Genomic DNA, 10,319 nt, shown 5'->3' on the forward strand with positions numbered 1-10,319 from the left:
ACCAGCTGCGCCCAGTGCCCCAAAACCTGCTCAGGAGATGGAGACAGCTCCTTGCCACTCAAGGACAGTGGCAGGGGTGTCAGGACAGGACCCAGCTGGTCTCTTGAGGGGTGAAGAGCCAACTCCTGCCATTCCTGATGTACTTGGAAAGCCAGGCACCCACACTGCAGTGCAGGGAAGTCCCTCCTCGCTGGGAAGCAGCCAAGGAGCATCCCAGGCTGCCCCCTGTGACCGAGCTTCCCGGACGGCTGGGAAAGGCCAAGTGTCTGGACAAAACATCTGTCTGTCTGCAGCAGCCAGAGCCGGCCCTTTACCCCATCTCCCGACTTGGCTGCGACTCCGGGGGATGCTCCAGGGGTTGCAAAAGCATTTTCCCTGCATGGGGTGAGAGTGGAGCCGGTGCCTCTCCCCAGGGTGGTGTTCCAGGGGGTGCAGCACACTGCCAGACCAGCGTTTCTGGCAGGTGCCTGCTCGAGCTGCCAGCCCTGCAGCGCTGCTGCTTTTGGGAAAGGCGGGGAGAAAGCAAAGAGCAGGGAGGGCAGGGTGAAAAATAAATATATAGCAGCCAGCTGGTGAGCTGTGGAGTCAGCACGAGGTCTGCAGGACACGGCGCTGGCAGCACAGCCCTGGAATTTCGGACAGCTGGTCCAGCAAGGTCAGCCTGGCCAGAGCAAAGACCCCTGTGCTGCTCCCCACAGCGGGGATGAAGGACAAACACCCCCTTGGAAATCCCACGGGGACAAGCCAGCACCCCAGGGCAGGGGCTGACTGACACAGGCAAAGTGTCAGGTGAGGATGAGGAGGGACAGCCAGGTGCTGTTCCCACACAGCAGAGCAGCCCTGACCTCAGTGGCGGGAGAAAGCCCAGGGCGCATTTTCCCCGTGTTGTTTCTTTGTTTGCCATGTGGGAACACGATCCCAAGGGAGGCCGTGCCCCGAGACATGAAGTCATCTCATGATTATATTGCCACCTCCATGCTGGGATTGAGATCTCATCTGAAAATGCCAGCCCGGGTCGGTGCTGGCTGAGCAGCTGCTTTGCTGAAAGGCTTCACTAAAAACAGCTTCACACGCTGCAAACTGAACAGGTTTACCCCAGTGAAGCTGGCTAAAATGCTGCTCTGAATCTGCAAACTGAACAGGTTTATCCCAGTGAAGCTGGCTAAAATGCTGCTCTGAAACTGCAAACTGAACAGGTTTACCCCAGTGAAGCTGGCTAAAATGCTGCTCTGAATCTGGAAACTGAACAGGTTTACCCCAGTGAAGCTGGCTAAAATGCTGCTCTGAATCTGCAAACTGAACAGGTTTATCCCAGTGAAGCTGGCTAAAATGCTGCTCTGAATCTGCTGGAATTCCTGATGGCAAAAATTGCCACACAAAGCACAGGTAAAACCACCAAAACCAAGCCAAGCTGGAAGCCAAGAGGTTGAGGTGACTAAGACCAGCTCTGCTCCTTATTTAAGGGATGAGGAGAAGCCAAAGTCAGGCTGTGCCACCCCCCTGGAGCCCACACATGATGCCTGGGCAGGGACACAGAGGTGCCACCAGCTTGGCCAAAAAAGCACCACCACCCAAAACACTGCCAGTGGCCAGAAGGATTTTGATTTCCTTCAAAACCCATAGAAGATGCAAAGAAGGCAGAGGTGCCTGGGGCTCTTCCTGCACAGGTCTCTCAATTCTCATGCTGCAGTGCACCCAAATATCCCATAATCTGGCCTGGTGCAATGCAGGAGGAGGGCTCAGGCATCACTCCCCGCCTTCTGGGTTTGTTTTTCTGGCATCCAGGAGCTTTGGCTGCTGCTCAGCATCAGTGGGACAAGGTTTAGTGGAGAACACAAGAACTCTTTGATTTTTGCCCAAACCCCTGTTCGAAAGCCAAAAGGAAAGTGCCCACCAACAGCTGTCAGCTCCACGCAGTGATTTGGAAATGCAGCCACGACCTTTGGAGCTGGGAACCTGCAGCAGGGGCCAAATCCCCAGCTGAGCCAACAGCACTGCTGGCAATTAGTAAATACAGTGAACTCAGCCCCTGGGGCCTGACTGTGCCCTGCCAGGCACAGCCCCACACCACCAGCCCCAGGTGTGCTCTGGAAACTGGGAATGGGGCATGGAAAATGGAATCCATGGAATCAGCCCTGATTCCCAGGAACCAGGCTGGGAGCAGCAGTGAGCTCCATGCCAACGCCTCCACAGCAGCAGAGGACACTGAGCACAGAACCACAGCTTTGTTTGGGCTGGAAAATGGAAAAGCCCTCCAAGATCAGCATTCTGCCGTTCCCCCAGCACTGCCAAGGCCACCAGCGACCATGTCCCCAAGGGCCACATTTTTTAAACCCCTCAAGGAATGGCGACTCCACGACTGCCCTGGGCAGCTGTGCCAGAGTTTGAATGACCCTTTCAGTGGAGAAATTTTCCTTACTATCCAAGCTGAGCCTGCCCTGGCCCAGCCTGAGGTCATTCCCTCTCCTCCTGTCCCTGCTCCCTGGGAGCAGAGCCTGTCCCCTCCTGGCAGGAGCTGTGCAGAGCCACAAGGGCCCTCCCGAGCCTCCTTTGCTCCAGGCTGAGCCCCTGCCCAGTTCCCTCAGCCTCTCCTGGGGCTCCAGACCCTTCCCAGCTCTGCTGCCCCAACGCTGAGCCCTGGGGACACCCCTGGTGACCAGCCACCACCTGGACATGTCCCCATTCCCTGCCACCCTCCAGGCTCAGCACCCAGACAGGTTTTCAGCCAAGGAACAGCAACCCATCCAAGCCATGAGCAGCAATTTCCCCAGGGAAATGCTGCCAAAGCCTTTACCAAAGCCCACAGAGACAAGATCCAGAGCGTCCCCTGAGCCACTGAGTGGGTCACCTTGTCACAGGACATCAGGTGACAATTCCTGCTGGTTGTCAACTCAAGTGGGCTGGGCCTGATCACTTGGTTGTCCTGAACAGCTGTGTTCGAGTTATGGCAGGATTTGAGAGCTTTCCAAACACCTGGAAGTATTCCCAAAAAAGTTGCATTTAAGAGGAAAAAAAACCCCAGAAAACGTCAAGAGGAGTCACTTTTACAGGTACATAAGTGCAGAGAGAGCAGTGGAAGGTGAGGATGGGAAGAGGTGGAGGACAGGGGAAGCTCTTCCTGGTGAGCACAGGTCTCTGAGAATGCCAGGCAGGCTGAAGACAAGCAGCTGGGAGTGCATCACTTCAGCCCTGTGGAGAGAGGGCTGGAGAGCCTGGGGGTGACTTGAGAAGGCACAGCCAGCCAGGAACAGGTCCCTGTCACCTCTGGGAAGCAACCAAATCTGGGCATTTTGTGGTTTATTCAAAGCCATGGCTCCCAGCAGCAGCTGCTGGAGGAGCCAGCTCATGCACATCCCAGTGGGATGCACAGGCACTTCATCCAGATCAGAAGGAGCTATCCCACCTGGATACCCCAAAATCACAGCCCCACACCAATAAGTGCATTGATCTACACAGCTTCCCCTTGTAAGGGGCACAGCTGGACAGAAAATCCATTTTCACAGCGCACACCTGGGGACCAAGGGTGACAAACCAAAGGATGCCCAAGCCAGATGCCCTTTCTACACCCAGCACTGCTTTTCTTTTTCTTGGAAGGGACAACCCAAACCCACCCCACACGTGCCAACCACAGCAGGGCTCTGCAGAGCTCACCTCCAGGAGAGCCTCCTGCAGCAGGGAGAGCTTCAGGCACCTCCACAGGGCACCTCCGCCTGTTCCACTGCTCCCCGCCACCAAACCAGCTGCAGAGGCACCACCCACCCAAAATATCGGTGGCTCCTCCCTCCTGGCAAGCCCCAGATGTGGGGGTCCCTCACCAGCACCTCCACACTGTCACAGAGAGGACCTCAGCCTTGCTGCCCTGCTAACACAGGGACATGTGGGGGTGTCTGGTGGCTTTTGGGGTATTTGACCTCAAGCTTTGAGCCATTTGTGTCAACCGTACACAGGCGAGACAGCAGCACACCACAGCTGCGTGCAGGGGGTGCAAAAAAGGCAAGTGCAGTCCAAAAACGAAGTTGCAGAGCTGAAAGGAGAACAGGGGAGATGATTTTAATTGCTCATGCTCATTCCCTCCAGCTTGGTCCCACCAGAACGGGGGCCTGGGTGTCACACAAGAGTGAAAGGCTCATCTGGGGTGACTTTGAGCAGCAAGAACGGCTGAACAAGGGTACAGCTAAATTAACCAAGTGCCCTACCCGAGCATTAAGCCGTGTTTTAAATAACCTTGACATCTGTGAGGTCTCAGCCTGCTGGAAAGCATGTGCAGACAGGGAGGGAAAAAGTGCCAGGACCTTGTGGCCAGCCAGAGTCCCCACCAGGCCACGATGTCCCCAGGCAGCTCTGCTGTGCCTCCTGCCACCAGCCCCTTGCAGCAGCCCCTTAATTTGCTCATTAGCAAACCTGGGAACAAGAGGAGGAACTCAATAGTGTCCCTTCCCTGGGACACACTCTGTGTCCTCCTGGGAGCTTGGGACTGGGGCCAGTGGGGACCAGGACAGGCCTGCCTGAAAAATGCTGGGACCTGGGGGGGTCACTGAGGAACCCCACGGGAAGCACCCAGAGCACCCAGCCATGCTGGAACAGAAATTGCTGCTGGTGATGTCCCCATGGGGTGGCCTGGGGACACCAAGGGGGCAGAGGCCTGAAGAACCAGCTGGGGACATGCAGGTGATGCCCCTCTCATCAGCTGCGCCCACCTGGGCACTGCAGCACCACCCTGGATCAGCACCACGGGCTGCTCACCTGACTCCTGAGTCCTCCATGGCCTCCTTGGAAATGCCTTGGAAATGCCACCTTGGAAATGCCACCAGACCTGTGACCACGTGGGCATCACAACCCACCCAGCAACCATGAAAATGCATCCACAAACGACCCAAAACGACGGCAGGACCAACCAGCTCAGGCTGACAGACCCAGGGGGAACCCCCCAAAAGGAACAACTTCCAGAGGATTCCCAGCACCGTGCCAACCCAACCTCCTGTGCCATCCTGGCACCCTCCAGGTGAACGCAGCTCCTGCCTGGTGCCTCTCCAAGTGTCCCCCCCCAGGTCAGGAGCCAGCACAGCTGAAAGGGAAATTACATTTGTAAGCAGCCAAGGGAGAGTGATGGGAGAGAAAAGGAGCGCTGTCTTGGAAGGACTGGTTTACATTTCTAAAGAAAATGCCAGCGCCTCAGAGAGCTGCAGGGTTCTGGCTAGGGATGGAGCTGAAAGGCTTTGAAAATGACCTCGGGGATTTGGGATGTTGGCATTTGACAGAGCCCAGCCTGGGGCCTGGCTTGGTGATACAGAGCAGCAGCTCTGGAGAGCTCCCACAAGCTGGAAATTTGGGAGTAAAAGCTGTTATTTTCCCATCCCACGAGAAAGACAAGCCTGGGGGGAATAAACTTTTGCTTTGCCATGTGCTTTTGAGGTGATGCCCTCAAAGCAACCCGTGCAACCCCAGGGGGAGCCACGGAAAGGAGCAACTGGGGAATCTGGCAGCACCTGGGCAATGGCACCCGTGACACCCCTCAGGGTTGCAGGGCTTTTGGGGAGCCCTCACTGCAGGAGAAGCAGAGCAGCACTGGTGGGGGGAACCCAGCCCTGTGCTCACCCAGCAGCTGTGAGAAGAACTGGGGCTTCTCCAAGGGAAATCCCTTCATTAAGGCACCTTGTAAAACTGGGGATAAGTTGGGACGTTTCCTACAGAGCCCATGAGCTCCTTCCAGCTTCCCAAGGATGCTCCCATGGAGGGCAGGCCAGGCAGCCCTCCCTGGCACCTCTGAGCACCCTTGATGGCAAGCAGGACAGGATTGGGATTTCCTCTGTCCTGGCTCCCACCTCCCTCATGCGAAGCTGCCAACAACACAGACACTTCTGGAACAGGACAGGTCTTGGCTCTTCCCTCCTCCTGGAAGGGTTTTTATCTGTTCCTTCGCAGCTTGACAGCTCCAAAAGTTCACTGCTAAAGGCACCCCATCCATTAGCAACCACCCCCAGCACCCAGACCCAAAAGAAGAGCATCCATCTATGTCACCGCTCCAACTCCTCCTGGATTCCAGAGGTGGGAAGCGCCGGGAAAGGAGGGATGGGGTCCGGGCCAGCTGCCTTACCTTGGGGAGGAGAGTCGGGGGCGCCACTGCCAGCAGCTCTGGCGGGGTCATGCTCTTGCCAGCCAGCACCACGGCCCCGCACTCGGCACAGGCGCCGATGGTCAGCTGCTTGCCATCGTCCACCAGCAGGCTGTTGGCCACGCGCAGCGTGTAGAGGAAGACGGGAAGCCTGGCCACCTGAACCGCTTTTAATCCAAGGCATCGCTTCTTCTCCTGCCGGCAGAAGAAGCAGACGAAGGTCTCCACCTTGTACTGCCGGGACCAGGCGCTGCTGGGGTGGTGGGAGTTCCTGCCCTCGTGCTGCAGCCACTGTCCCAGCAGGTCGTGGTAGCACAGGATGCAGGTGGCCACCAGCCCGGTGGAGTCGGCCGGTCTGGCCCGAGGGGCGGGCGGGTAGACGGTCAAGAAGGGGAAAAAGGGCTCCTTCTCCCCGAACCGCCCCGGAGGGTTGACGTTGAGCTGGAACTCTTTGCCAGCTCCCAACTCGGCCCCGCAGATGTAGCAGACAGAGGTGGGACCGGGCTTGATGACAGCGGGGTGGCCGGCGAGGTCACCGGCCGAGAAGACCTGGTGGTACCTCCCCAGGAAACTCTGCACGGAGGAGATGAGCTCCTCGTTGTGACAGGCCCTGTACATGGCCCACAGGTCCTGCAGCACCCCGAAGCACTTGCGGCAGCTGCTGACCTCCCAGTGCTTGTTCAGCCCCTTGGCGCCGGGCGGGCAGGGCAGGAGGCTGAGGAAGGGGAAATGCATCGTGCTCTTGGCGTTGCCGTTGGTGATTTTGGCCGCCACCGGCCTCGCCTCCTTGCCGCACTCCTCCCCGCACAGGTAGCAAGCCTCGGGCACCGGCGGGATGCCCGTGCCGTCCTCCTTCATCCCGCGGCGGCCCTTGGCGGGCATGGCCCCGGCGCCCAGGGGCACCACGTAGAGCCGCTGCAGCACGGGCACGTTGGCCAGCTCGAAGCTCTGCCACTGCTGCATGAGCGAGGCGAAGCAGCAGGGGCACACCAGGGTGCTGCCGGTGGGGGACAGCGGCTGGGCGCCCGGCGGGGGGCTGTGCAGCCACAGGAACGGGAAGAAAGGGCCCGGCGAGCTCTTCTCCTGCTTCTGCACGTGGACGCGGTGCTGGGCGCCCGGTGCCAGGGCGCTGCCGCAGATGTAGCAGGCGGTGCCCGGTGCCCAAGCGGGCCGCTCGCTGCCTTCCTCCTCCTCCTCCTCCTCGCTGGTGATGTTGATCTCGCTGTCCGAGGAGCAGCAGGGGGGGCCCCGCTCGCTGCCCGCCGCCGGGGGGGCCCGCGCAGCGCCGCCCGCCCCCTCGGGCTCCGACAGGGGCTCGGCGTCGGAGAGCTCGGAGAGCTCGGAGCCGGCTGCCGGCCCTTCCTCCTCCTCCTCCTCTTCCTCCTCCTCCTCCTCCGGGTGGCCGGCGGCGCGGCGCGGCGGCGCGGCGGGGTCCCAGCCCGTGGCCCCCCGCCGCAGCCCGGCTCCCCCCGCCGCCGCCGCCGCCGCCGCCGCCTCGCACTGATGGGGCCGCTTGAGCCAGTACATGCGCTTCTCCACCGGCGTGCGGCTGCGCTCGAAGGAGTCCCACTGCTCTCCCAGGAAGCAGCGGCAGACAGCGCAGACCAGGGCGCAGCCCTCCGCCGAGACGGCGCGGGCTCCGGGCGCCGGCTCCTGGTGCTGCAGGAAGGGGAAGAAGGGCCGGTGGTCGCGGGGGGGTCGCACTTGAAGCTTGAGCTCTTTGCCGCGGCTGATGCCGCCGCCGCAGATGAAGCAGCAGAGCGGGGGCGCCGAGGGTTGCGCTGCCCCGGGGCCGCCCCCCCCCGCCGCCGCCGCCGCCGCCGCCGCCTCGCCGGCCGCCAGCGCGGCCATCAGCCGCTGCTTGCGGGAGAGCGGCGCCGCCGCTGCCCCCGGCCCCGCCGCCGCCCCCGGCCCCGCCGCGCTCATCGCCGCCCCCGGCTCATCCCGCGGCTCCGCCGGACACGCAGGCTCGGGGGGCGGGTTTGCGGAGCGCTCCCCCCCCACCCCTCCGCCCGCCTCCTCCCGCCGGGGGGAAGGCAGCGAGAAAGGAAAGGAAAAAAAAATAAAAATTATGATAAAACAACGGCAACAACAACAAAAAAAGAAGCTCCCCGCGGCAACGAAATATCCACGAACAGCAACAAAAATAAACCCGGCATAAAAGTTCGGTGCGAAAGTTTGGGTCCCGCCGGCGGCGCGGAGGAAGGGCGGCTGCCGGCCGCCTCCCGGCCCCGGCGCCCCCGGCCCGGCTCCTCCCCGGCCCCCCCGCCGCGACCTGCCCGCCCGGGGGGGCCCGGAGGGAGGAACGAGCCGCTGCCACCCCCCCGCCCGCCCGCCCGCCCGGCCGGAGCCAGCCCGGCGCGGAGCGCAGCCGAGGGACCCCACCGCGGAGGGACCTGAGGATTTCCACAGCCGCCCCCCGAGGGGGTTTGTGACCGGCCCCACGCGGGGCGGCCCGAACGCGCTGTCCCCTCCGCGCCCGTCACCCGTGTCCCACCCGCCACCCCCAAACCGCACCAGGGCGCTTTGTGCGGCTCGCATTCCCCCAAAGGCACCACGTTCCCGCTTCACGCCGGCAGGACGGATCCCACCGAAAGCAGCGGCCCTTTCCTGCCCTTTCCAGCCATTAACTCGGTGTCCCGACCACCCCCGGTAATTTATTTCCCACTTTTAAACTGCTGCCGCTGTTCCAGTTCAATACCAGATTCTATTTCCCGCTCGGTCCTAAAATGCTGCGTCGCTTTGCCACTCACTGGTAAATAGCTGATGCGTTCCCAGCCGGAGCTGGCGGCGTTTCAGCGGCGCATGCAATAATCCCGGTATATCCTTACCTGCCTCGCAGCCCGCGATAAGATTTAATGCTTGGAAAGCACTTTGCTGTCCTTGGACAATAGGCACCGCGGAAGCGCAAACTGTGCCCAGGGCCAGCCTCAATTAAACCTGACTGATTAACCACCCCAGCGGCTCGTCAGGGTGCCCACCGGCTCGGCACGGCTCTCCCGATTAAATAAATATATTAGGAGCTGGAAGGGGGATTTTTTTTTTTTTTTCCAAACAGTCGTTTTAGGAGGAAGCCTGCTCCCGGCAGCGCTGCGGAGTTTGAGTTCACGGCAAGTCACTGCAATATCCCAGGTGCTGTCCTTGCAAATCTGCCTGAGCTGGGAGGGTGCAGGATGAAACCCAAAGAGGCAAGGTCAGTGGTTGGATAGGACACAGGGACAGAGGGACAGCAGGATGAACGCCTGAGCCACGTGCCAGCACACCCAGGGGATGCACAGAAGCCACGCTGCCCCTTGTTCCTCATCACTCCTCGGGCCACCCCGTCCGGGTCCCCCTGGGGCTGACCAACCCTCGGTGTCACCTCCCACCCGGACCGCGGGTGACAGCGTCCGGTGCTCCCCGGCAACTGGCCCTGAGATCAAACAGATTGTGTGACATCAGCTGGAGCGCGGGCAGGGGCAGGAGGGCTCTTCAGGGACCCGGATCCAGTTTCCACGCAGATGGCTCCGCTAGTAAAGAAGCAGGGGGTGGGAGGCAACACACAAAGCGGGAACACGATACCTTGGGAGAACTGGCTCCACGGGGCTTTTTCAGGGGTTTCCAGAAGACAGCAGGGCCTCGTTATATTTTATTTATTTATAGGGCTGATGTGGTGGCTGCTCTATGCACCGAGGGCAGCGGGAACGCCGCGCGTCGGGGTGGGCATGACTCAGATGCTCTTTAAAGACGCACGCGGTCCCTCGGTGTCACCCACCCCTTCTCCCGGATGGAAAGGGGCCACTGGGCCGGATGGGATCCCTGACCCCAGGCAGCAGCAGCGGATCTGGGAATGCCTCACCCCAGCTGCCCAGCTGGAGCTCCCCCGGGAGCTGCGGCCACCAGCTCAGCCCACCCTTCGAGCGCAGCCGACAGATGCTCTCCCGCCTGCTCCGCAGATGGGCCACAAAACAACACTCCGTATTCAAAGTCCAGAGCTCAGCAGGGCCAAACCCCCCCCTCCCCACCCTGCCCTGAAACGCCAACCCTCCGTTCCCCTCTCCCGAGGCACCACGAGCCCCTGGCTCCCCCGTTCCCCCCACGCCCCACTGGGACGCGGCCTCGGAGCAGCTTCCCGGGCCTCGGCTGCGCCCGGACAGAGCAGCTCATTTATCATCCTGTGCCGCCCCGGCCCTGCGGTTGCTGTTTGCAACAGAGAAGCTGGGAGGGA

General features: G+C 61.0%; 1 protein-coding gene across 4 annotated transcripts in view; it reads right to left on the reverse strand.

Moving 5' to 3' along the window:
- Positions 1–8,053, reverse strand: part of GSE1 (Gse1 coiled-coil protein) — a 102,177-nt gene extending 94,124 nt beyond the window's left edge. For 2 of the 4 annotated variants that reach the window (XM_071440799.1, XM_071440796.1), the window contains exon 1: positions 6,095–7,463. In XM_071440799.1, the coding sequence (XP_071296900.1) occupies positions 6,095–7,075 (981 nt within the window). In that variant the 5' untranslated portion in view covers positions 7,076–7,463. Of the gene's footprint in view, positions 1–6,094 lie in introns of all 4 variants that reach the window. The other 2 variants (XM_071440795.1, XM_071440798.1) reach the window with 2 other exon arrangements.
- Positions 8,054–10,319: the final 2,266 nt, after the last annotated feature.

Source organism: Agelaius tricolor, unplaced genomic scaffold (genome assembly GCF_023055355.1).
Source record: "Agelaius tricolor isolate 1412-34295 unplaced genomic scaffold, bAgeTri1.0.p SCAF_15, whole genome shotgun sequence".
Classification (NCBI taxonomy): domain Eukaryota; kingdom Metazoa; phylum Chordata; class Aves; order Passeriformes; family Icteridae; genus Agelaius; species Agelaius tricolor.